The sequence below is a fragment of the Morone saxatilis genome, unplaced genomic scaffold (assembly GCF_004916995.1).
Source record: "Morone saxatilis isolate NCDOM2014 unplaced genomic scaffold, NCSU_SB_2.0 Contig7, whole genome shotgun sequence".
Taxonomy (NCBI): domain Eukaryota; kingdom Metazoa; phylum Chordata; class Actinopteri; family Moronidae; genus Morone; species Morone saxatilis.
In genome coordinates, this window is record NW_023340246.1 from 11,659,029 (window position 1) to 11,685,945 (window position 26,917).

The window sequence follows — 26,917 nt, forward strand, 5'->3', positions numbered from 1 at the left end:
ATTGTTACATTTATTTATTTATTTAATTTATTTATTATTATTATTATTATTATTATTATTATTATTATTATTATTATTTTATATTTTTTTACAGATCACTGTCCCTTCCAAAAACACCTACTACCACTGCAAGGTCATGAAGTTTCCAGCCAGTACAAAACGTCATGTATATCGGGTAATCATCCTTTCTTCACATTACCATCATCACTCTTCAGCCACTTTACCAAAATCAGCTATATAATGTCATTCCTTACATCAAATGTTTTATTTACATCCCATATGCTACTGTCAGGTTTTGGGTTCAGGGTTTAAAATGCATTAACATAATAACACACACATGATTTTCATATTTATTTGTTTTTCATTCATTGTTCTTGAAACCTTCTGTACCAAACCTCTCCTTACTTTACCTCAGATTGAACCAGCGATTGAGAACCTCGACATCGTTCATCACATCCTGCTGTACCGCTGCCCCTCCTATGTGACGGAACCATACGACAATCAGTGCTACATGGGCAACATAGGGGATTCCTGCTTCGGGGTGGTGGCTGTATGGGGAATAGGAGGAGGGGTGAGAGAGAATTAAGTGTCCATCTATGTATTATTTATTTCATTTTGTTGACTGTCTTTTTCTGTGTATATCCATGTCAGTGTTGTGCTTGTGCAAGTTGACCTACAGTTTATCTCTGAAACCTCAGGCATTTGAGCTTCCAGAAAATGCGGGTATTCCTTTCGGAGGTGATGACAATGATAGGTTCTACAGGCTGGAAATCCACTACAATAATCCAAACAACCATTCAGGTAAATGGACAATTATTGTGAGCGCCATACACAGTTTGTAACACTAGGGTAATTTTCCCAGATTTGACAGAGCTTGCTTAAAGGTCACAAAATACATTATGGACCTAGGATCAGTAAATTCACTTTAATATGTAAAATTGGTGGAATTTCTCTTTAAAAGAAGTTGCTTTGAAGAAGAAGTCATGCTTTGGCTGCTTTCTGGACAATAACACACAGTACTATACACTCATACAAAACAGTGTTAAATACTGCATAAACAAAGTGCTGGAGCATATGCCTCCTTTTCTTTATTCTGTGCAACATTTTTAAACGTCTGTCTCGCTCTGTCTAGGTAGGACAGACAGCTCAGGACTGAGACTGTACTATGCAGACCAACTCCGACAGCATGATGTAGGCATCATGACCACAGGTGTGCTGCAATTTGGCAATTTGGATTACAACATCCCTCCAAAAGCCCCTCAATTCCGCACCTACGGCGTGTGTAATACCACTATGTTTTATAAGGTCTGTAGTGGTTCAGTATGGATTTCAAACTGCAGCAGTGGTTAATGGAGAATGTTTGTGACTGTGTCCCTGATAGTCTTTACTTTCACTCCTAGCTTGTGAATCCTTTTCCTGAACTTGAAGTGTTTGCTGTGCTGATGCACACTCATTTGGCTGGAAGGAAAGTCAGAGTTGGTCACTACAGGTAAGAAAGACAGGAGTGATTGTTATATTGTTTCCTTGTAAACATAGTGTTACTCTTATTTTATATTTCCTCTCTGTCCTCGTAGAAATGGAAAGCAGATCGACTTCTTGGGCTTGGATGAAAATTACAACTTTGAGTTGCAGCAGAGCTACAGTTTGGGAAACATCAAGACCATTAAGCCAGTAAGTCCCTATTGTCCCATGTTCATATGTTATGCCCATAATAGTCAGTTTTTTTAGTAAGTTAAAAAACTCTTTTGATGCCACATTACTTGTCTCCAATTACAGGGTGATGAGATTGCAGTGGAGTGCACCTACAGCACTACCAGTCGCAGCAAAGTCACTAAGGTTGGTAAATACTGTATGACACATAAAATGGGCTCCAAATGAAATCAGTGCTGTCCCATAAAAACATAAAGAGGAAACACAAGTAATAGGAAGACTTTTGATGAAACATGATGTAATATGTATTGGTCAATCTATGTGGAATCTTTTATTTTTTTTATTATTATGTCCCACTGAATGTATAAAATCTCTTTTTCAAGGGAGCCATATATACAGCAGCAATATATCATTATTCCAAACAACATACACACAAACGTTAAAACACATATAACAAAACACACAATTTGAACTATAAACCTAATGGAGGTAGGCACATTAACATGAACACTATCATTTAGTGTCTTAAGAGAAACATACAACTACTGGTCAATAGAATACAACTCATAATACAACAATATTAGAGCATATTCCCATAGTATCATACACTCTGCATGTATAAAGAGAATCTCATGTCTTTAATAGCTGCCGTGTTTCACGTTTTCCTCCTTCAGATGGGGTTGGCAACTACTGATGAGATGTGCCTGGCCTTCATACTCTACTATCCTGCAATCGATATCGACACATGCATCAGCCACCCAGATACAACGCATCCGTTCATCGATGCAAGCTACCAGTAAGACCCGATGTGGTACATACACACATTTCTTTCATGCTGATGTATCTTTTGAAACAGCTATTTTCTCATTTCTAACAGGATGTCTGAGGAGACCACAACTTTAGACCCTGATGAAATTGTGGAGTATGAGAGTTTGTTAAAGACTTTACCACAAATTCAGTTAATCACTGATGACAATGTAAGTTTATTTGATTGTGTCTTTTATTTTCTACCTCCTATCTAATTGAGAAATTCATATATTTTGGATGAATTTTATTTTTTTAAATATTGTGGATTCCTCTGTCTGTCACAGCTATACCCCCAAAAGTTTAAATATTTCTGTCAACTGGTGCTTTCCCTTCCAACTTTAGACTTACTGTGTTTCAACTATTTAACTTAAATTACCTCCTGTATTAGCAACTGGTCTAATACAGGTCATTGTTCATAAGTTGTTGGGGGTCTTTTGAAGTCCTCTCAATGCTTCCTCTTGTTCCGATTTATTCTGTTCTGTTCCTGTGTGATTATGTAAAGCATTATTTTGTCTATTTCTTTATCATTTTAATGATGCATGCAGTTTATTTTCTATCATTAACTTTGGACTGATCTGCATGTGTCACTAATTTGTGTCTCATACAGTTTAGAGAGTTGTATGTATTTATTGATTATGGACAAAGTCTTTACCCATCTTCCTATACAAATGTGGTATTTAAGTTACTAAGTCACTGACAGCAATGCAATTTTTGATATTGCTTGTTTTTTGCAATATTATAAAAAGGAGTAATTTTTATATCATATAATCTTTTCTTTTTCACAGAACAAATACTCAGTTAATGAAAATGGCATAATCAGGGAGATGTTGAAGACACCGACTGTCACTTGTAAGAATGTCAATGCGTCAAGCCGACTCTGCACTTCTTGGATTGTGAACCCAGCTGGAATCATGCTTTTCCTCCTCTGGATTGCAATAATGTAACGTGGCTGTGTGAACAATGGATCAAAACCAGTGCAATCTTGATAAAGGGAGGCACAGTTGAATCTCTATTGTTTGTATACCATATTCATATAGCATATCTTTTTCTCTTTGCTATTAATTGATAATCACAAATCGGGTGTCATATTATTCAGCAACTTTCATATTGATTATGATATTTAGATGTAAATTCCTTTCTTACTTTAATCTCTGTTTTATAAAAGCACAAAATGCTTTGGCTATATGTGCCTGGAGACATGTCAGTAAACTTCATTCTCCATTTATACAGTTTTATAGTAGTTTTATTTCACCATATATGATCAAATATGTACTTAATACCAATGCACTTACTTTATTAGTAAACGTACGTACAGTAATACGTACATTATTCCAACTCTACTTTATTTCATATATTTCTCATTCAGTCTATTCATGTTATGATTATGTATTAGAATATATAGCACTTACACATATGCACTTTTCTCAGTTTGTGTTATGTTCATTATATGCACTGTTAGCAATAATTGCTTATTTTATATGTTTATGAGTTATATAAAAGAGGCAATAATGTAATAATCACTCAATAAAAAAAAATATATCCCAAATAATATAGAAAACTGGTGTTATTACAATCTAGAAAAAGTGGATGCAAGTGGCAGTAGCAGGTAGTTTCCTCAAGAGGGAGCTCTAACTTATTTGCCTGCCTGTCACTGTGCTGTCAGGGGATGAATGTGAGCGGCTAGCCGGCTGGTAGCTTTGGCAATGTTGTCACTATCAGAATGATATCGCAGCGGGACAGAGGAGAACTTGCTCGTTTTTATACTGTCACAGATCCTAAAAAGCACCAGAAAGGCTATACTGTGTACAAAGTCACCGCAAGGGTAAGTGGACTCTGACATCAAGGCTAATGCTGTGTGTTGTTAGCTAGCTAGCTGTGTAGCTTCAGCTGTGCTAACCAAGCTAATATGATGCAAACACAAGTAACGTTACTTTAACCTCTTGAGCATTGGCTGGCAATGGTAACAGCTTTTGTGAACACCAAATATGCAGCTGACAGACACACTCAGACTTGCGTAACGCTATATTTTAAAATATGTTTGTTTGTTTTTTTTTGTTCCAATAGGGAATTATCTAGTAGCTAACTTACATTAGCCATATTAGCCAGCCCTGAACGCTTTGTTGACCAGTGTTAACAGCTAGATAGCTAACTATGGAGCTTAGTTAGTGGTCTATGCAGCGTTACAACGAGCCTTAAGGAGCTGCATCTTAAATCTGTCCAGTAACTAGAAAGCTGATTCATATTGGCATTCTATTTTGAGTCTAGTTCCCCAGAGATGTGCTTTGATGTAACGGTTTTTTTATTTATTAATTATTGTCCCAACTATTGATAGTCAAGTCTATTGAAGCTGGGATTGCAAAATGTCAAAGCAAGTTAAGAAGTCACATGACAATAGCTTAAACATCGTGTGTCTGTCTCACAGACTGAGGTGCTGTCATACTCTCATTTGCTTTCATTTGTGAGCATGGCTCCCTGTCCCCATTAATAATATGCAGCAACTCACAGATCAAGCTGGTATAGGGAAGTGAGTCCTTTGATGATGAAGTGAATCCAGTATGTGCTGGGATTTTACAAATACATGGGTAGACTCCCAGTTGGATCAGTTAGGACAAGAACAGGCTGAGTTTCTTTGTCTCTGCCCGCCTGTCATCCTGCTTGTTATGAATGTTGGTGATGTCTCGTTCTTACTCTCAAGACCTCCGTCATTCGCCGTATAATGCACTCATTGTCACGCTCAGGGCTGTGTGCCTGCTCATGCTTGTGCCACTCTCACAAGAGACCAGCTCTGACATCTTTGTAGATAGAAATCGCTCACATGGAGACTCTAAAGCCTTGAGTTCTCTTCTCCCGCTTCCACACACAGATAATCTCCAGGAAGAACCCAGAGGATGTCCAAGAGGTAAGAGCCATTATTTTTATATTGTGACTTTGTGAGTGTGCAAAGCAATGGCAGACGAATGAATTCCTTGAAAGGCGAGAGTTTGAAGGACATTTTCCCTGCAGGGTTGGAAGATAAGGACTGCTACTGGGTATATAATGCTGCTACTTTGTAAATAATATAAGATATTGGTTATCTCAGCAACAACAAATTGAAAGTTACACAAGTAAATCTGTGGTCAGAGGCTGTGTGAGTTCTGTGTGGCTCTACGTTTCTTATTAATCTCCTTACACAATATTAGAAAGCAAAGCTTCATTTTTCTGGCCAGACATTTCAAGGGGGAAATAATTCATTTAAAAAGCCAAGAATTAGGCTTCTGCATTACGCCTGCATTGTCCACAGCCTCTCACATCTGTGCTCAAAACAACTAACAAAACAACAAGTTTTTCCAAACATTTGACTATTCCCCTCTCACACAATGTATCTATGAGAATGCCGTAAAAACGCCTATGCATGTTGTCTTACATTTGACACACGCTGAGGAATGCAGTCAAGCCTGGAACCAGTGCTAATGCAGCAGGCATGATGTCAATTACTGCATGGGTTTCTAAGAGACAGTGAAAGAGGTTTGCCCGTCAACACACAAACCTCCATTATTGAGCAGTGCTCCTGTTTGGGAGTGGTGTTTCTCACAGCAGCAGACTGGCCAAGATTTTAGCAAACAGGACTTTCATCTCAACATTAGGCCATTTTGTTTTGCTTTATCCCACTGAGTGAGGGAGGAATGACTGCATCCAGTTTGTGTATGAATGGTTTGGCTGCTGTTTCATTGCACAAAATAGCTTGAGATGAGGAATTTCACTCGTCCTATGAGTTTGACTCAGTCTCTGTCTTTCAGGCTATGGAGTTCTGTAAAGTTGTAAATATTTTATTGACTTTAACAAGACATAATGAACCCAAGCAGTGGTGAACAAACTTTATATGATCCATTTCTTGAAGCTCCACACATTTTTAAAGGCAAAAATGTATCTCTTCATCCACCCTCTCTCTCTCTCTCTCTCTGTAGATAACAGTCTGGAAGAGATACAGTGATTTCCGAAAACTTCATCAAAACCTCTGGCAGCTGCACAAGAATGTATGTAGCCAGTCAGAGCTGTTTCCTCCCTTTGCGAGGGCCAAAGTCTTCGGTAAGGAACTAATCCGCTTGATTCCCCTCTGTCAAACATTTAATTTAAGTCCTGATAAAGGTAAAGAGACCAAATGCTAGTCCTTTTTTTTTAATGCTTGCATTAGACCTACATGTGTAAATCCACCTTTTCCTCTTTGATTGTTTTGGTCCTCTGTTACCTTAACATGTGGTTGTTAGTGTTAGCGATCTTCTCTAAAGTGACCACAGAAAAACTGCTGTAGTGACTTTGCTGTAGTACAAGATAATAAATGCTGGACCTTAGTGAGAACTCTGCCCCCTTGAGGCAGCTTAGTGTTATGACTCAGTCAGTAACCATTACTCCTTCTTGCCATGATCACTTAAAGGCTATATGTGTGCGTGTGTGTCTTTCTATCCATGTATGCATGTGCAGGCCGTTTTGACGACTCAGTAATCGAGGAAAGAAGGCAGTGCTCTGAGGATCTGTTACAGTTCTCCGCTAATATCCCTACTCTCTATAGCAGTCAGCACATCCAAGATTTCTTCAAGGTACCCCAACACACACACACACGCAGGAACACAAACATACTCCCTCAGAGACGACAAACTGCAGTGTTTCTAATTCTTTTCAAGGGAGGTGAGGTCCACGACGGCTCGGAGCTCATTGGACCAGCTGAACCCTTTTCTGACTTCTTGGCAGACAGTTTATCAGACTGCAGCTCTGACGGTAGGGTTACACACGATAACTCTTCCTCACAATCATTCTTCCTCATGATTTACAATGACTGTTAGTTCACACTTGCTCACAGATGTGTGCACATGTTTTTTCAGTTCAAAGAGACATCAGTGGTGCAGATGATTTGACTATCACATCTGAGTATGGAGGTAAAGTTGATTTAAGCATCAAAATAGCACCCACCTACATTAGAGCTAATTTAGATTTTAGTTTTGTGTCTTTATCTAATACTTTATCTATATTAACCCTAGCATTGTTTTCGTCCCAGGCCCTTCCAGTGACAGCGACCTGACCTCCTTGGCTGTGGATACAGACTCTTTGGCTGGGCTGGATGATGGCATGGCCTCAGGTCGCACCTCCCCAAACCAGCCACAGGGGGGAGCCACCAACATTAGCAGCAGCTGCAGCCCTCGCTTGCCCTCCCTGCACGATCGCCGCAGCCCATCTCCTGCCCCACTCCCTGCCTCCTCAGCCCCTAACCCAGAGGTCAGCTGGCCAGGCCGAACGTCACTCTTTCCCGGTAGTCTGAAGAAAGGCGGTAGTGGCAACTCTAAGGACGTGAAGTCAGACTACCTAGACAGAGCCAGTGAGCTCATCTGTTTGGCTGTACAGAAGGAGAAAGAGCAGGACTTCCAGGCAGCTTTCTCCTGCTATCGCAGCGGAGTGGACCTGCTGCTGCAAGGAGTGCAAGGTCAGTTTGGGAGAGAGCTGGGTCACTTTTCTGTGAGGTCAGGCAGCCAATTGATACATTCTTTCCTCTGGTTACCCGAAGTGAAAGAAAGAAGGGACAGTTATTCAAGGGCAGATTTAGTTTTGACAAAATCATATACAAAGATATTTTCATATCTTTGTGCTGCGTTTAAAAAAAAATTACTTCACTGTACATGTGCAGCATTTACACAACTTCATTTCTTTTATTGATGACCAGAGCTTGAGGAAAGGTTTTTAATTTACGGTTAAATCAGTAAGTTAATTCAACTGCAAAAGTAATCTGATTCCCTGGTTAGCTCAGCATTTTACAGGAGATACACCTTTAATGAAGAATGTGTCTAAACCAGAAACAGGAGATTGAGTGAGAGACCAAAGGAGAGAAGTGTGAAACTGAAACTCAGGTTTATTTAGATATTTGCAAATGTGAAATCAAACTCGGCAGTCAGTGAGAAATTTGGGCATATTTATAACTAATCCTTCATAGTCTGTACAAAGTGGAGAAACGTTTCATGGCCATATGTAGTCTGGGGGAGGAGCAGTAAGATTTGCTAATAGAGAAAATATGAGGGTAAAAAATAAATGGAATGCACATTTATGCACACCATCATTCCTAATAATCTGCCCTCCATTGGTCACACTAGCAGGTGGGTGGCGGCAGAGATGTAGGGAGTGACCAATGACTCTGACCTTGCACCTTATTGTGGAGGTGCCAAAACAAAACCCACTTCTACTTCTCACAACCACTTTTACTTAGTGCTTTATTAGCTTGTCACTGTTCTAACATGCTGTTTTGTCAGTAAATAAAATGGTGGTACAGAAACTTTGAACACTGCACTTATAAAAACTGCTTCATAAAGAATAATTATGGATCTCACTTTTCAGGTGAGCCCAGTCCCACGCGGCGAGAGGCAGTGAAGAAGAAGACTGCAGAGTATCTGATGCGTGCAGAACAGATATCCAGTCAGCATCTGAGAAGCAACATGGGTCAAGGGTCAACACAGACAGTGGTGAGTGGGAGGGAAATTGGCCCGTATGCTGTCGGTGTTATATTATGCTAATTTGCCTCATATGGATGCATCCACCCTGGTCCTTAAACCACTTGAAGCAGTGTATCAGAGTGCTTTCAGGTTTGTTACAGATGAAAACATCACAGCAAGTCTGTGGTAAAAAATGTTAAACCTATATTTTTAGAATTCACATTGTCAAAAATGATGGAATTACAGCTGAATCTTTTTGACTGACACCAACTTTGACTCTTTTTTTACTTATTACTTGGGTCACATGTTGCAAGAGGTCACGATACCTAATAAATGTAACCGTATTCTAATAATAAATGTATACATCATTAAATCATCACTACGAAATGTGCTTTTTATCCAAGGCTTTGGGGGCACAGTGCTGCCCGTCCACCAGCAGAGGAGGCCAGCAGAGTCCATTCGAGGAGCTGAGAGCTTACAGGGTGTTGGGCGTCATAGATAAGGTCAGTTTACTGTTGCAACTTGCAACCACATTTTGATTTACTCTAATATTGTTTCATTTATAATCACAATCAATAATGTGCCTTTTTTTATATGGCGAGAGTGAGTAAAAGACACAAACAGACTCTCCTTGAATATTATAGTAAATATGGTAGAGGAGCATTTTTAGGGTGAAAATGAAACAATTATCGTGGTCCTAACAAAATAATCACACTCAGGTCGGGCAGACACTCGTTTATTTATTAATTGCCCCAGCCAAGGCAAATGGAGTATGCATCTTCAAATTTCTCCTTCTGTCCTTTCTTTATCTGAGGCAATAAAATGTAATAGATTTACTGGATGCTATGGTAAGGACTGAGTGTGTGTATGTTTAGCGTCAGTTATGACTACCACAAGGTCAGTTTAGGTTGCTGGTCCTCTCAACCAGCTGCCCGCGAAGCAACTTCACCACTCAGCCATGAAATGACTTGGCAAGCAGCTCAGAGAGCGGCACACAACATTGAATCAATGATGCTCGTCCTCCACACACACAAAACCCCAAGGAAAATGTTGACACAATACCAACATGTGTTACTCTACAGAGGTGCACGCAAAATCCACGATATGTCAGAAACAAATCAGACACACAGCAAAAAAAACACCATAAGCGGCACCTACTCTATCCTGAAATGGCCCTGGCATTCCTCTCCTCTTTCTCCTCCTCCTCCTTCCTCCTTTCACTTTTAATGGGGACAGAGGGGACAGATGGAGAGAGCTCCTCACCCTACTGCCCCCCTCCCTCTGCCCCTCTTCTCCACCTCCCCCCTTCCCTGATGTTTGTGTCTTAATTATATTAGCGCCCTGGCTAGCACTGCCACTCTGTTTACTCACAGCTCCATTCATATCCATTTAGCCTGCACCTGTTTGGTCCCCGCCAGGGTCACATGGAGAGAATGCACCCAGAAAACATACGCACGCACTCCACCACGCATAAACACAGACCGCCTAACACACATATGCTCAAGCTCTCCCCTGAGACGGTGAGGGAGCAGAAGAGCAATGGAGATGTCAGAAAAAGAGGGAAAAAATAAAGATATTAGGAAGAGCCGGAGCCAGAAAGTGAAGGAAAGTGAAAAGAGAGATGGTAGCAGCTTAGAGATGAGTAGGGATTTAGAGAAGCCACTGATAGAAATGACTGTCTGCTATGAAACATTGTGTGGCTGAGTAGTGACATTTACCAAAGAAAACATGCTCCAAAATTAAAAAATGTAGCTCTACCAGATAGCAATTTGTGCCTGTGATGTATGAACATTAATGGGAATGACCAGCCATTGGGCTGGCAGAGTGCTTATATGTCCATTTTGGGGCAGCAACTAAAGATTATTTTCAATAATGATTAATCTGTCAGCTATTTTTCCTATTGTGAAGTCTGTGAAATGACCAAAAATAGTGAAAAATGGTCATCGTAATGGTCATGGTGATTTTTTCAGATTGATTGTTTAAACCAATGCTTCCAAATTCTAATGATTCTCAATTTACAGTCATGTTACAAAAGGGAAAAGCTGAAAATCTTATTAGAGAAAATAGATTGATAAATTACTACTAATGATGAGATTATCAAAAATTGCTGTCAATCAACTAACTGATTAATGAACCAACTGAGTCATCTCTATATACGAGTGTTTATAAAAATGTGTTTTTATACACTTTTACACTGTTCTTTGTTTTTATTTTTAGGTAATATTGCTTTTTAAAAATAATAATATGAAAATACTTCTTAGTTGCAGTCCTACTACTGACATCTAATAGATTCCTTTTAGTCATTGTTAGGTGACTGGGACTTGGTTTGGTCAACACAGCAGGAGCCAATGTGTTATTGCCAATTTTTCTGGTATAATTTAGGGATCTACATTTATCTTGCAGTGACCCTCATGTGTGCCCTGACCCAGTCATTGAAAAACACTGCTTTGGAGGACATAACCACTACATCATCTTAGACTGTGTATGTCTGTTCATACCTGGCAATTAATGGCACTCTTCCATCACAGGTTCTTTTGGTCATGGACAAGAGAACACAAGAGACGTTCATCCTGAAAGTAAGTGTAATGTGTGTGTGTGTGTGTGTGTGTGTGTGTGTGTGCGCTCCCCGCATCCTCGTTGTCCTGACTGTAAGTGTAAGTGTGAAGTGTGCCAGAAGCCCCTGTGTGTGACCGGTGTAATTGATTCTAATGGGCCTGTCCCTGTCAGCTCCTCTGCTCTCAGGTGTGAGACGTGTGCCAGATGCCATCGCACAGCACAGGAACAGATGACTACACACACACACACGCATACCTACACACACACACACGCATACCTACACACACTCGCAGCAATGTGAACTTTACGTGTAGCGCTGATAGATTTGTGTGACTCTGTTAAAGTCACGCGCTGTATGTGGCTTGATGAATCCAGTGACTTTGGGTTGCCATGGGGCATAGCTGGCACCTCTTTAATGGGAGGTTTCTCCTTTGCCACACTGCCTTCCTCGTTTATTTTTTTTATTTTTTCCACTTATTCTACACAAACTAAAAGCCTCACCTTCCTTTTCCTCCTCTTATGCCCTTTTAATTTGGGTTCATTTTTCTTTTCTCCTCACGTCCTTAAATGCAAGTTCTTTTTTGCTTGCTTATTTCACCTTTAATTCTAATCCTCCTCCTCCTCCTCCTCTTTCTTTTTGCAGGGTCTGAGGAAGAGCAGTGACTGTGGGCGGACTAAGAGAACAATCATGCCTCACTCTGTACCCCACATGGTGCAGCTGAGGAAGTTCATCGTTTCTGAAGACACTGTTTTTCTTTTGCTGCAGTATGCGGAAGGTAAGACACACACACACACACACACACACACATCTCATACTCATCATTTGTATCTTCCTTCTTTTGTCTCCTTTACTTCCAACTGCCTTCTCCCTTCCTTCGCCTGATCCCTCTTCCTCTCATCTCCCACCCCTCTCTCTCTGCCCTTGTTCCAGACAGATGTTTGATAGAGATGGGTGTGTGTCACAGGTCATTATTCTGAATACCAGGTGGCGCCATGCTTCATTAGCTATGCCAACACCTGGGCCTCCTTACATCCCACTCACTCTAGGATGTGTGTGTAGCTCATGTGCGTGGGTGAGTGCGTACAATGAAATACAGCCATATTTTTTAATGCCCTGTAACCTATTCAATCTGGCGCACTCTATAACCACCCTGCGCTAATATTAGTGGACAGTATTGAATATCATATGGGGCTGTTCTACATGATCTAATAAAGCTAATCAAACGCCAGAAAAGGACAAAGTTTCACCACGGTTACATCCCAGCTCTGTGATTCAGAAAATCCGGGGTTGCTTCTTATGCTTCTATAGTATGCTGTTAGCAGCTGATGGGTTGAGTGAGGAAAGACAGGCAGACGGAGGGAGGCAGTGACCTAAGTGACATTGGACAAAACAACATGTGGATGGTTTTACTTTCTAAGCCATCGAGCTGCCCCGCTATCATTATCATCACTGTGAACTCCCTATCCATTCTCATCACACACAACAGATGCTGGCTTCCAATTGCTCACACTACAGCTGTGTATCTATCTATTTGTGTGTGTGTGTGTAAGACAGAGAGAAGTGAAAATGCTAACATTACACCAGGAACTTAAAACACACACACCCCAACCCCATTTAGCTTAATTGGGTTCAATCGTTACAGTTTTGTTTGCCTTGGTTACTCATTCCTAAGTGGAAACTAATTACCCCTTTTCCAAATAGTCCCAGTAACTAAGGAGCCCCAGAAGCCAAAGTCAAAACTTAAAAGGCTTTTTTTTTCCTTTTTGCATTTCCACATCTAAAGAACTGTGAATTTTAGGTCAGCTAGCAGCAGAAAGGCAATTTTTGTTTTAGATGCAGTGTTTTCATGGACAGAAAGGTTGATCTCTACTTACATATGAATGTGATAATACTAATTTGTGGGGAATCAAATAATCACAAACTAACCTTAGCCAGCCTAAAAGTACTGGTTGCCTTCTGGTTAAAATGGTTTGGAGGAATGTGTGTGTATGTTTCCCGCCAAACAGGGCCTCATAGTGAGCTAATTTGGCCCCGATTCGGCTGTAGTACATAACTGCATTGAAAGAGCTTTAAGAGTGGTCTACTACATACATTTGTTTGTTTAATTCAGCAAACCATCCCTATCCCTATGTGGATACTACTGGCACCGAGTGCTTGCTTACTGTGTGAATGAATGGTGTACGCAAATTGTAGCAAACAGAGACTTCTGTTCGAACGGTCAGCAACTTTCAGAGCTGCTACCCCCGGAGCAGGAACTTTTTGGAACAATGGCCTAGGTACTAAATTTAGATCAAAAGTCCCTCTGGTTAAAACACAGGTAAAGTTGCTGAGTTCCAAGAAACATTCCTGGAAGAATTCCTGCAGTGGAAATATGCTGTGATTATCCAGAAATTGCACAGCTTTGTTTCTAATTCCTCATTCAGCCTCTTAATACCTCTGCTTACTGCTGTATTAGATACACCCTCCTTTTTTCTTTGTCTTTAACGCCATGTTTCCTTCGTCTTTAGGCGGGAAGCTGTGGTCTCACATTGGAAAGTATCTTCGTAATACCAGCCCAGAGGAGAGCTTTGACATCCCTTTCATCCAGAAGAGCCACACAGCGGCTGTGCACTCTCCACAACATGCTGTACCACAGCTGGATGTAGGGTCAGCCAGTTCTGGTTCTGGGCCGGTTGCTTGTTCTGATTCTATTTCAGGGCTGCTGAAGGAAGGGAAGACCCTCATCACGTCTCCTCAGAAAAGTGTTCTCCCTCTGAGGCTTATCGAACAAATTGGGGCCCAGTCAGACTCCGGAGCCACCTCTGAGGAAGAGTGCACCAACAGTTATTTGACACTTTGCAATGAGTATGAACAAGATAAAGTAGAACCAGATGCACTAGAAGAGGAGGAAGAGAAGAGCGAACAGGAAATGCTGTCACTGGAAGTGCCCATTGCGACGACCACCACTTCCTCTCGTAGTCGCTCACTGCTTAGCAACGACAGCCTCTCTTCACCCATCAGCTCTCAGGAACTTGGCTTTTTCACTGAGTCGTCTGACAAAAGTGGCCACACCCTTGACAATGAGCAATACCGTGGTGAGGGACAAGACCACAGTGAAGTCTTCAGTCCTTTGCCCTCCCCTGCTGTGCCTCTGTCTTTGGATCAGTCCAAACACACACCAATGGAGTTTTTCCGTATTGACAGCAAAGACAGTGCAAGCGAGGTGACCTGTCTCGACTTAGGAGAGCAGCGCCCCTCTTTTAAGCCAGTCCCCGTTTTTTCTACATCTGACTTGGGCTCGGATGTCACTGAAGATCTTCCAGAGCTGGCTCAGGAGGTCAAGGGCCACAGCTCGGAGCTTTGGGGGTTGGACTGTAGCGATAAAGGCTCAAACGAGTCGGTGCCAGTCATCTCGTTTAAAGAGGCAGTAGTTGAGGATGAGGGTCACCCACCAGACCTTTTGGTCAACCTGCCTGCAACCAGTGGGGCTGTAGACTCTTTACAGGAGGATTTTGAGACTTCGGGAGTGTGTCTGGGCCTCGAGGCCACAGCCTCACCTCAGAAGTTCATCCAGCCTGATGTTTTACAGCTTCACAGCCAGCCTGAGGAAGGGGAGGAGCAGCCACTGGAGCAGGAGCTTTCATCTTTGTGTACAGCCTCTGCAACTTGTGACACCAGTGTTGCGTCTTCCTCTCCCTTCAACTCACTGTGGGATGACTGCAGCTTGGCGTTTGAGCACGAGGACTCTGATAAAATGGTGGTTCATCCTGCATGCCAAAATAATGACCTTCCCCTTGACTTTCCAGTTACTGACTCACTTAATGAGAAACAAGAGGCCAGTACAAGAGTAAATACAGACTTGGTTTCAGACCCGAGTGGCACCAGCACGGGCTCTAACCCAGCCACAAACGGGACTGAGGCCCGTGCAGTGGTTGAGAGTTTATTAGGTCTTGATGGTGAATCATCAAGAGTTATTAGTAATACAGGTGGCAGTGAATTTGATAAAGAAGTATCACGGCTGTTTGCAGAGCTGGACGAGCTGTCGCTGGCAGCATCCCAAGCTCGTATCCCGGAGGAGTTTGTACAATGCTGGGCCGCAGAGATGGTGACAGCACTGGATTCTCTGCATCAAGAGGGCGTCATCTGTCGAGATCTAAACCCCAACAACATCCTGGTTGACCACCAAGGTTAGACCACCATTATTAACACATTTATGCTGTAGAATTCTTGTGAAAACATTTAATGAAGTTTTGTTCTGTAAGATCACAAAAAAATATTACAATATAATTTAGTTACAGAAAGTTTAGAAAGAGATGCAAGATACAGCTGTGAGTCTCATCAAACATGAAACATCTGCTTTCTGTTACTCTCTAACACATCATTCCTGTCACTTCATGGTGGAGATCACAAGCCATTTAGATTCCTTTTACAACAGTGTCTCGACAGTGATTATTGAATAGAGATCATGCACCAAAACAAGAAACCAGGGAAGTAAAAGTAAATTTTCTGATGGCTCTAAACCTCCAAGAAACATGAATTGGACAATTCTTGCATTCAACAGAGGCTTCTGCTTACAGACTATTAGGTGGCCTATTTAGAGTTTCACCACAAGAACTTTAGACATAAATAGTTCAATAAAGACCTAATTAAAATCCTATCGGCTCATGGTGCTGCTCATATTTCTTTAACAGCGAGTATAACGTCACATCCCTCTGAAGCTGTGAATGTCACATATTTTGCTTGCTTTATCCAGCCAAAAAACAATGACTTGTATGAAGTCTGCTTATTTATTTCTTAGAGCAGATAGTATTTGACTGATGGTCTATGTCAGTCCAACCATGATGTAATCTATTTACTAAAATGAAGGCGAAAGTGTTGTTTTACCAGGAGGTCACAGATTGCCCCTCAACTTCTTCTTTTGTCGTCCTACAATCATCTCTCTCCACCTCGTTATCAACAAGCGTCTAATTAGCTGAGTGGCTGTTTTCGTCTCCCTGGTGGTAATTATTGTTCTAAAGGGCCCATCAACGGCGTAGTGTGGTGCATCAGTCTGGCTAGCCCAGGCTAATGGCCACGGCTACCTAATGACACCATTAGTTCTAATGATAGCGTTAACGGGTAGCCGCTAAACAGGAGTAATCGCAGGGGCTGTGTGCTTGAAAAGCTCGCGGAGGGATGTAGAGAGGCAGAAAGGAATGGAGGAAGGAAGTGCTCTAAAGGTGAGTAAACAGTTTGAAAAGTAGCGAGTCGGAGTGACACTTGACTGTGTGGGGTTGACGAGAGGCAGAGCACGAGGTGAATATTTCACACTTAGACTTTGAGCTGAACGTCTCTTCCCTTCTCCTTAGGTCATGTTCGACTTACCTACTTTTGTAGCTGGAGTGACGTGGAGGAGTCCTGTGACAAAGAGGCCATTGCCAATATGTACTGTGCACCAGGTGAGACATACATATGCATGCTTCATACACTTTTTCCGATTTCTCTTATTGTCTCATTCTATTCTTTTAAATTAGGAACTTTGTTTCTATTTGTGTGTTAACGTGTCAGTTGGGAGGTTTATGTGGGGTTAATTCTATGCAGGCATGCAGGGCCATAAGTAGGCCACTTTCCCATGGTCACAAAACCCTCATTCATAACAAAGCATGAATAATCCAAGTGTAAACTCAAACCACTCTCGACAATAGAAACAGGTGAACACTGATTCTTCTAGACTCTTTGATAAATACATGTGCAAAGGTGCTTTTCCCATTCTAAACCACATCTAAAGGATACAAATAGTAATTATCATAGCAGTGTTACTTTACTTTATAATTTACACTTAAAGTGGTACATATCTTGGGAATAAATTAAAAATATCTTCTATTTTTTATTCTTGCAGTCACTGTTTTGACAAGCTGGATTTTGTTGTAGTTCTCTCATTGTCCTGTAGAGTGTGCTGTTGTGCAACAGTAGCCAGTAGTAGAGCCAGTAGTGCCATAGCCCATGTGTTGCCCCCAGCAGGTTTGTGGCAGCTCTGGCATGCTGTTTACAAGCTGCCTAAAACAAACTGCTGCTAGACTACAGCACCATGTCCCTACTTAGCACTTCTGTGTGTGCGGGGGTGATTGATTGTGTGTGTATACATGCACATGCATTTGAAATCTATAGGCAGATATGTTTTTTAATATGTTGCTGCTTTAAGCACATGGTTTGACACTTTGCACATGGGCTGTTGGGTACATTATGTGTTATGTGTTTAATTGCATCTTTCTTAAATATGCAGCATAGATAACTGTTACCTGAAAACACTGGACGCACTCTGAGACGTACACAATGACCCTCACACCCATTCACTCTCCCACGCACTTATATTATCACTCATATTCATCCTCTCTCTCAAGCCAGGAAGGTCACTTCAGATTTAAATCCTCCTTGTGACTAGAACATACAGTATGCCACTGTTGTAATAAATCTGAAAGCAACAAATGCTCTATCTAATATCCAAAGTGTGCATTTTTATTCCCTTAGCAACAGCTTGTTTAAAAGCCTACTAATGGAAATAGAAGCACATAGAGGCATATAGTGGCCAGCAGGAGATGACCTAAAGACACAGGAGTGAAGCTCAGCATGAGCTGAGCAGCAGGAGTTTAAGCTACATTATGAAAAATGTGCTAAACCGAGACATGTTTGCCACTTAAGTCATTATGTAATAATGTAATTTTCTTGTTAATATGAGTCTAAGAGTGTGGATGGTAGGTCTGAAAGGTAACACATAATATGCTGAACACACTTATTTAAAATAAATTAGGTATTCACTTTTTAAAAAAAAGGGTAGATTTAGGTAGATTTTGTCAAAATGTACTTAACTTACAGTTATTTATTACAGCAATGTTAAGCCAGTTTTGAATCATTCAAATAAAGTTTAGGGCTGCGACCAATGATTATTTTCATCATCAAATAAATTATAGATTTTTTTTTTTACTGCTGTCCACAAAAGTAATATTTTGCCTGGCCAGCAGTCAAAACACTGGAAAGCATTTATTTTAAAAATGAAATAAAACTGGGAAAATTAAACACATATTCTGACTTGAAAAACTGCAAGCTACTCTTGTCTTGGTTGACAAATGGTTGATTAACATTGACTTGAAAAATGTAATTGAATACATCCATAAATGAATCTGTGCTTTCAGCTCTGTAAAATGTAGATGTAGTTTGGTTTTAAAGACAGATAATGTTGGACACTTTTTGTGGTTAATGAGAGGAGCTGGAGGAGGCAATAAAATCACAAACCTGGCTTTATGTAAAAGTTGCACGTTATCAGTAGCACAATGAAAATAATTAGGTTGGTGCTCTTTGTATCACATTTGGCCGGTGTTTACATTCAGCTCCAACAAATAATGAAAAAGATTTTACAGCCAAATATGCCCGGTAAAAGACGTTAACTGTTGGGGATAAAAGCCAGGAACTGCACTGACCTCAGCCCAGGTGTGAAAGGTCTCGTTAGTTAAACGACTGTTGATCCCATGTGGATCAATGATTGTAATACATATTAGCAGCCAGCAGGGGGTGTGTTATGCTGTTGTTGAGCGATAGTACCACTTCCACATTCGTTGACTTTCCTACTCAACCACTGGAAACTTTTTCTCTTTTTCTTGTGTGTCACTTATGTCAATAATTCTTTGATATTGTTGTAAATCCGGGTATGCACATATCACAAAGCAATGACTGTCATCTATTTTGCTTGCTTGTATTTACTGCAAACGCTACATTTGGTACATGAATGTATCTATAGATGTATGTGCTTGTGAACACACACACACACACACACACACACACACACACACACACTCTTAACGCAGAGGTTAGTGAGTGTGTGTCTCTCCTGCCCTTGTTATGTATTGCTGTTTATCCAGACAGGGTCAGCTCTAGCGATGGCTTCATTCCTGATGACAGATTTATGACTGTTTGCCAGAAAGCTAGCAGGGGGCCTGCTGTGACCGTATGTGCGTGTGTGTGTGTGTGTGTAAGAAGGAGGGAAACATGTTTTGAAAACGCACGCATTCACACCCAAATAACACGGGAGTGGACTTGGAAAATACTGTGGCAGGGTATTAATCTATTTATTCTGCACTTCTGCTTATTTACTTTCTCACCATTTTATCATTATACATAAACATCTGGTGGCTTATGTTTTGTTCTCTAATAAGGGAAAAAAACAAGCTGTTGAGTGACAGTGTGATGCAACCTAATTTGAGCAGAAATGGCAATTGTTTATTGTTCTGCTTAGAGGGAAGCCAGACCAAAACCAATTGTCTTCAATGTCCAAGAAAAGGGAAATTAAATATTCTTCCCCTCTGAGGTAACAAGTCAGTTACGGAAGACTCCATCATCAGACTCTCTGTTTGCTTTCATTGTTTGTTTTGTTTTTTTATTTTTCCTTGTACCTGCTCAACCACTGCATGATCTAATGGAAGATAAAGTTTAGTTCCCCTTTTGACAAAGAGCTGTCATCTCATTGTTTTAAAAGGCTTGTCAATTAAGAAATTATGCCCTGAAAGTACTTCTGCTTTATGATTTTGATATTTCTCCCCTATACCCATAGTAAAGATGAGTCATAGGTTTGCTTTAGGTTTGTTTTTAAATATATAACTTATTTGGTTTTAGCAACAGTTGGCATCATTTCAACTGAGAACTCCCCAAGTCATAAGACACACACACACACAGTCTTGGAACATCACACACCAATCCCTCCTTACTTCCTACCTGCGTACACTTTACTTCCTCTTTCAACAATGAATGTCGGTTAAGTTTTTAGGGAAGTCAGTCTAAGAGGAGAAGAGAAAAGTTCCTTATGGCCCCCAGGAGAGAGGAGATTGTGATTAAGATACAAAGCAGGAGGGAACTTCATTGTTGAGGGGAAAGGGAAGAAGAAGAGGCCACAAGGTGAACACACTGTATTGTTGTATCTGAACTTCTCAGTATGCTTGTTTTCTTCGAATTCATGTGACAAGTTTTTTCATGTGTTGTTCAAGAAACTGGTTATTGAAGGTATTGTTAAATAAAAAAAATCTGCACATCACACAGTGAAACAGTGGGGTTTGAATAACCCATGGCCTGTGGATGCAGTTAATTCTCCCTTCCCATCCTCTTTCTCTCTATCTCCCTTTCTCCCTGCCTCGCTCTGACAGAGCGGTAAGTGTAGCCAGCTCCACTGTACTCTCCCTGCAGCTCCTTAGACATTAATCCATTGTGATGACATCGACCTTGCTCTGAGACGTGTGCGGGTGTGTGTGTCCAGTATTTCCCCTCCAGCTCATAACTACGCAGGTATCACTAGTCCGTTCAATGACGATCTTCTCTCCTTGGCTGTCAAAACAGTAGTCCTGGGGAGCCCTGAAGACTGGTTGCTCAGTTGACTGTGTGTGTGCGTGTGTATACGAAACGTGCAAGTCGTATCATAGCCCTCTCTAACCTCTGCTGCAAGAGAGCCGCACAGGCCCCTGGAGTTCCCGGCAGCCTCCAGGAGATGAGGGGTCTTTGTCTCTTATGCTTCCCCAGCTGAGGAGCCTGGTCTCTGGGCACACACAGCAGTGACCCTGGGTCCCGGCCCTCTGGAGAGAGCAGAGGGAAGCTGAGCGGCACAAGAGACCATCTGGTACCCAGTGGAGCTAACACACACGCACACACTCTCTCTCACAAATACACTTTTGACTTTAGCAAATGAGCATCACTCTTGATTTCTGTGTCTTACTTAAACACACACTGCGAGTCCCAACAGCCCTGCATCAAGCTGGCCCTCAGACTGGTTGTGGATCAGGATCTGGCACAACGTGGAGCTAGATTGAAAGTGGACAGACTTTGGATGAAATGTTCACCTTGAGGCCTTCGTAGACTTTACTTGTGTGTAGTTTGGTGTCAGTGTATGTTGTAAGACTGCAACAATTAATACATTTTCTGATCAATTAAGTGTGTTATGGTCTTTCAAACTAAAAATAAATTGCTGCTTGTCTTTGCTGTTTTGACAAACTACTTGGGGCTTTAAGAAATTTACTAATTTGCCAGTATTTCTCGACATTTCACAGACCAAACAATGAAAATAATAAACAGATTCATCAATAATCTGTGGTGTAGATTATTTTCAGGAGCTAAAAAAATGAATAGTGTGCGGGTGAAGAAAACTGAACAAAAATGTTATACTATTTGTTCTCAGTTGTTCCTGCTTTACATTTCTTGGTGTGTGTGTGTGTTGCGTGAGTGTGTGTTTGTGTTTGAGGTCAGGTCATGCAGATGGTGTGAAGTTGCAGCAGACGGTTTCCTCAATTTAACTGCTTTTTTATTATGCAAATCACCCTTTTATGAGACACACACTTGTTTGTGTCTCATAAAAGGTCTGTGTGTGACTGTGTCCATGTTTTTGTGCTCATTTTGAATTGATTGTGTCAATTCAATGAAACATTAAGTAATCCAAGATGTCAGTCTGAAACTGTGTTTAATGTTAAAGGGTTTAAAACCAAGATACCTTATATGATGTAATCATGTAATAGGTCTTGTGCATTTAGCTTCCAGGCTTAAGATCAGTAAAAAAAAAAAAAAAAAAATTAATTCTACACATTTGATTTCACAGTTGATTATGCTTCGCCCAACACATAAGATATTTCTCTGCTTGTTCATTTATTGATTAAGTCAATCTCTTTCCCTCTGTTTTGCTCTCGTTTCAGAGGTAGGAGGTATCAGTGAGGAGACGGCAGCATGCGATTGGTGGAGTTTGGGTGCCATCCTGTTTGAGCTCCTGACAGGCATGGTGAGTCAAAAAGTACAAAAAATGTTATCTTTGTTGCTAAGGTGTTGTGGGATGTCTGTAGGTGTCTTGGCTTTCAACTCTCTCACACTCTTTATGGTCGTGCCAGGTTGTGTGTGATTCTGCGCGTGTGTCTGTATGTGTTTGAGTAGGTGGAGTTAGTTGTTTTGCTGTGTGTGTGTGTGTATATGTGTGAGGTGCGTCTTGGCTGCCGTCTCTTATTCTGGTTCTCGGGGAGTGCCAGGGGTGTCGGTGTGACTTTCTCCCCCAGCCTGAGCTCCATCTGCTGGGCCAGGGGGTCAGCTCTCCCTGGGCCTCTTTGCTGGCTCCTGGAGCAGCGCTGGGCTTTGAGCGCACCGATCCGAGGTCGGCGTGAAAGGTGAAGACCAGGGCGGCTCTCAAGGTGCTGGAGCTCGGTTGGTCCAGGATCAGGGCTGTCTGAGGGACGATCTTTTAAGACAGGCTAGGGAGGATGGGAAGAGCCTTTTTGTTTTGGAAGACAACAGATATGCTATACATGCACACATGCTAATTATAACTTGCTGCTCTCTTGAAGGACAAATACACACACAGTAGCACCCACATGACCCCCAGTGCAGGTGCAGAGCGTCCCTTCAATTTTTTTTATTGTCTATTAAATTTGAATAAAATCTAACTGATTGCCAATGGGCATATTTTCATATCAGCTATCAGTGGTTCCCATCAATGGCCCAGCATTAGTCTGGGTGTTAGGTTAGTGCTATTATGTTGAACAATACACACCCACTTACCTGGGAAAAAAAAGTCAGTCACACAGATGTCTCCTTTGATGATTATGTCTGGGTACAGACCTGGCAATGATACACACACACACAGGAGCACATAGTGTCTCTTGATCCTTGCAGGATAAGATCTTGCCTGGAGCAGTCTTGACTGCGACTAGGAACCCAGCCAGAACTCCTGCAGCACGTTATCAGGAGAGAGAGAGAGAGAGAGAACCGACCTAACTGATGGAGAAAACACACAGCCCCCCCTCCTCCCAACACAAACATCCTTACAGCTTTCTCTTACTGCACATGTTCTGTTCTAATATTTTCAATTTGTAGGTGTACATGCACTGAAAGATGTGCAACATGCAGTGATTACGGTCATTATTGACAATTATTTTAACAATACGGCTACGTGCTGTGGTTATAAAAGCACTTACAGGTCTTTTGCACCCTTTCTCTCACTTCTGAGATTATTTTTATTTTATTTCATTTTCACAATTCCTTCTCATTGACAGTTTGACCGGTCAGATTTGACTCTAAAAACAAATCAAAATGATTTATATTTACTGCTGCTTAACTGTTGGCCCTTCCAGTAAAGTTGCTCTGTATAAATGATGTGTAATGTATAAACATGTCACTCTTTCTGTGACACACACACAACTTCCAAGAAAGAGCAACAGTAGTAGAATCACTACCTTGTTGTAGTTAGTGTGATCAGTGTTGTTTCAGGTGCTTTGGCTCTTTGGTCTCCTCCTATTTGTCCAGTCGTGATGTTCTCACATTGACCTAGGCTGTGCGGGTGTCAGTGTATCTGTCCCTTCAGCTCTCCGTCCGTCGGGTTTTTCTTTGTTTTGATTGATAGTTATCTATTCTTTCCACGCCTCCTTCCCTCTGTTCAGTCTCTGCTGCGGTGCCATCCAGCTGGAATTGGTCGCCACACCGCTCTCAACATCCCAGAGTCTGTTTCAGAGGAGGCCAGATCTCTGCTGGAGAAGGTGAGAGTCTAGTGTGCTGCTGGTAACTTGTATGTTGATATTTTGATTTTTATATACAAAATTTAACAGAGTGGCCCACTCAAATATATTTCCCCACATTGAGAAGATTTGTTTGTAATTCTGTACTTCATGCAAAAGTCACATGCACTTCAAAGTGCACACTGAAAAAACATGAACATTTCTCTCTTCTCAAATACAATTCTCTGCTTTTTGTAAATGGGGTTTGGTGGGAACCACTCCCTCATTGCATTATCCATGACGATATTAAAGTAATAATCTGTTGTATTTTTTTTATAAATCAAAGTTACAACTATCTCTCACTGGTTTGTAAATACAATAGTAATTAAACTCAGGACAGAGTTTATAAAAAGGTGTATATGTGACTTTAAAATACACAGTTTTTGGCAGGCGTTTCCCAGAGGAAAAGATGCACAATAAGTAATTTCCAAGAGCAACAATAGTGGTTTGTTTGAAATGAATACAGTAGAAGAACTGGGTTAGCATGACCTGCTACAGTGGCTCAACAGTCGCAACTAAAGGGTGTTTTCCACCTTCGAGTAAAAGACATCCCAAGACTGGAAACATTTTCAGATAGATGATTTCTGGGAAGTCCAACAAAGACAGCAGTGAGCTCCTATCTTCTAAGATGATACAAAACCAGACCTCACTGTAACTACTTTAAATGTTTGGGAATTTATCTATTTTTCTGACAGATTATAACAGATAAGCAAACATCCTACACATAGCGCACATACCCTTAATAACAGAGCTTGCATCATGCTTGTATCATAAAGCTAATTGCAAATCCTCAACACTGGTAATCTTTAAATGTATATTAATATGGTTTGCATGGATTTGTCTCTGCCTAATGTGGCACCAGTCTGCCATGAATCCAGTGTAGTTGTGCTGTGAGAGGAGGACCTGCAGACAATGACTGCGTTTCAGTTACACTCAGTTTAACCTGTGTGTATGTTAATGCTATGTTGTAGCTTTGGTATGCAATAACTGTAGTCATAAAGTGTCATTTTAGTGCTTTTGTCTTTCTCTACTGTAAATGTGTGTATACACTTTAGCTCACTAGCAAAGAATGCTGCAGTGACAATGTCATACACACACACACACATATATATATATATTTTATATATATAAAATATTAAATTTTTTTTCTTGTTGGATTAAAAATATGTCTCTTTTGATCTCCATCTTGTCCTCATGTGCAGTTGCTCCAGTACAATCCAATGGAGAGACTGGGGGCAGGTGTGGGAGGCGTTGATGATATCAAATCCCACCCTTTCTTCGCCCGGGTGGACTGGCCGTAATAGCCGCTGTGCATTGTGGGACTGCGGAAACGAAGAGTTACATGATGGGAAAACTGGTTGTTCTGAATGACTCCATTCAGCCTGAATACATGAATAGATATACAGTAAATACAGATAATGCATTTCTGTGCACATCTCCCAGTTTATGTCCGGCCATCCAGTCCCCATGTACTGTTTTTTGTACGGAAATTGCCGAGAAGCAGTATTACCTTCCTTGTAAATTTGCATATTTCTTTATCTCATAGAGGGTTTACTGTGTAACCTTTTTGGTGCAGGGAACACTTAACAACATGTGTGGTGCAATAATTTATTCAGTAGGCGCTGGTACTGAGTGATGATCCACTATGACATTGTTGCTTTTTCACTCCTCATACCGTAGCTGTAAGCCAAAATGACACGACTGAGAGCGAGAGGTGACATTTTTGTGTTTTCACTGCATTCATTAAGTACTGCATGCTTCCTGTTGAAACTGACAGACTTAAGTCACCTTTTTTAAAGACCCTTGTGCAATACACTCTTTGTTGCCACCTATAACACTTATATCATTCCTCACGGAGCCCACTGAGATTAGCTGTGAGTGAGACAGGTTGAGCTTTTTAGTTGATGCGGGGGTTGTGTTGCTCTGATCTAGAAACAGATATGTTATCTCATTTCCTACAACACTGTCAAACCTTTGTTTTGCCAACCCCTTTTTACTGCCAACCAGCCCACGTACAGTAACAGAGATGGACACTATGCAAGGTGAATGAACAAAATATTTTGAGCTAGAGGTTTTGTTGTTAAGTGAAGAATTTAGCTATATTAAGATTTGAATAGATTATAGCTGGAAAAAGGGCCGGTTTAACACACAGCATAAGCCTTCTCCTTGTGTGGAAAGAGTGTATTTCATTCACTGTAGAAAAAGAGAATAAAGAATGATGAGGCTTGAACCACACATTTGAAACCAGCCCTTTTACAGATTCTAGTTGTTTTTATGAATTTCAGAGGAAACACTGCACTGTACAACACTGCATTGTCTGCATGTAGGAATATGATTTATGTAATATATTTAATACAATGAAAACTCTATCAAACAATAAATAATGTGTGTCTTGTAAATATACCTTTTTAAAGGTTGTTGTGTTGAGTGAACGGTACACCCAGGTCCGGAAGCCTTGATTATGTCCAACTTGTCAATCACTTACTGCCTCGTCAATCAAATCCTTTTTATTTGATTGTGTTTGTTCTGCTAACTTGCCACACCGTTCATGATGCTTATTTTATATCAATAATTGCAGAATTATGTCGTAAACATTTCCATCGGTACATTACATCACTTCTTGTATAATCAGATGATACTTTTGAGAATTATTGAAGCATATATCGAACGCATCTTAACACCTTTCTATAACAATATACAGAGAATCACTCTTGTACTCCACTGCACTGCGGATTAATACATGTTAACTGACAGATACTGTAAATGACCAGGTTCATATACCACCTATTAACCATTTTTATCATACAAACATCACAGTGAGATCAGATTTTTTTCCGTTTTCTATTGAATGCTCACTCGTCTGTGCTGTATGTCTGTACTGGTCTGTCAGCGCACTCTGGATAACAATAAACATACCTGGATCAGTACATCCACAA

At 41.0% G+C, this 26,917-nt stretch overlaps 2 protein-coding genes across 2 annotated transcripts in view; both read left to right on the forward strand.

The window, feature by feature from the left end:
- The window catches only part of moxd1l (monooxygenase, DBH-like 1, like), a 5,771-nt gene extending 2,277 nt beyond the window's left edge, over positions 1-3,494 (forward strand). The window contains exons 4-13 of the mRNA XM_035678527.1: positions 95-175; positions 416-571; positions 699-801; positions 1,133-1,305; positions 1,401-1,489; positions 1,575-1,671; positions 1,777-1,836; positions 2,325-2,446; positions 2,528-2,631; positions 3,256-3,494. Of these exons, the coding sequence (XP_035534420.1) occupies positions 95-175; positions 416-571; positions 699-801; positions 1,133-1,305; positions 1,401-1,489; positions 1,575-1,671; positions 1,777-1,836; positions 2,325-2,446; positions 2,528-2,631; positions 3,256-3,401 (1,131 nt within the window). The 3' untranslated portion in view covers positions 3,402-3,494. The remainder of the gene's footprint in view (positions 1-94; positions 176-415; positions 572-698; positions 802-1,132; positions 1,306-1,400; positions 1,490-1,574; positions 1,672-1,776; positions 1,837-2,324; positions 2,447-2,527; positions 2,632-3,255) is intronic.
- Positions 3,495-4,107: 613 nt separating this feature from the next.
- Positions 4,108-26,917, forward strand: rps6kc1 (ribosomal protein S6 kinase polypeptide 1). The gene is made up of 16 exons (XM_035678708.1): positions 4,108-4,279; positions 5,321-5,356; positions 6,402-6,522; positions 6,916-7,031; positions 7,116-7,209; positions 7,314-7,367; positions 7,487-7,909; positions 8,812-8,936; positions 9,311-9,409; positions 11,435-11,482; positions 12,106-12,238; positions 13,971-15,629; positions 16,791-16,880; positions 22,140-22,222; positions 23,868-23,963; positions 25,184-26,917. The coding sequence occupies exons 1-16, from the start codon at positions 4,178-4,180 to the stop codon at positions 25,280-25,282; spliced, it is 3,378 nt and encodes a 1,125-aa protein (XP_035534601.1). The 5' UTR covers positions 4,108-4,177; the 3' UTR covers positions 25,283-26,917.

Coding starts and splice junctions, on each gene's coding strand:
- rps6kc1 (XM_035678708.1), top strand. CDS start 4,178: ATGATATCGCAGCGGGACAGAGGAGAACTTGCTCGTTTTTATACTGTC. Junction 7,210..7,313: donor ATCAGACTGCAGCTCTGACG/GTAGGGTTACAC, acceptor ATGTTTTTTCAG/TTCAAAGAGACATCAGTGGT. Junction 15,630..16,790: donor CATCCTGGTTGACCACCAAG/GTTAGACCACCA, acceptor CCTTCTCCTTAG/GTCATGTTCGACTTACCTAC.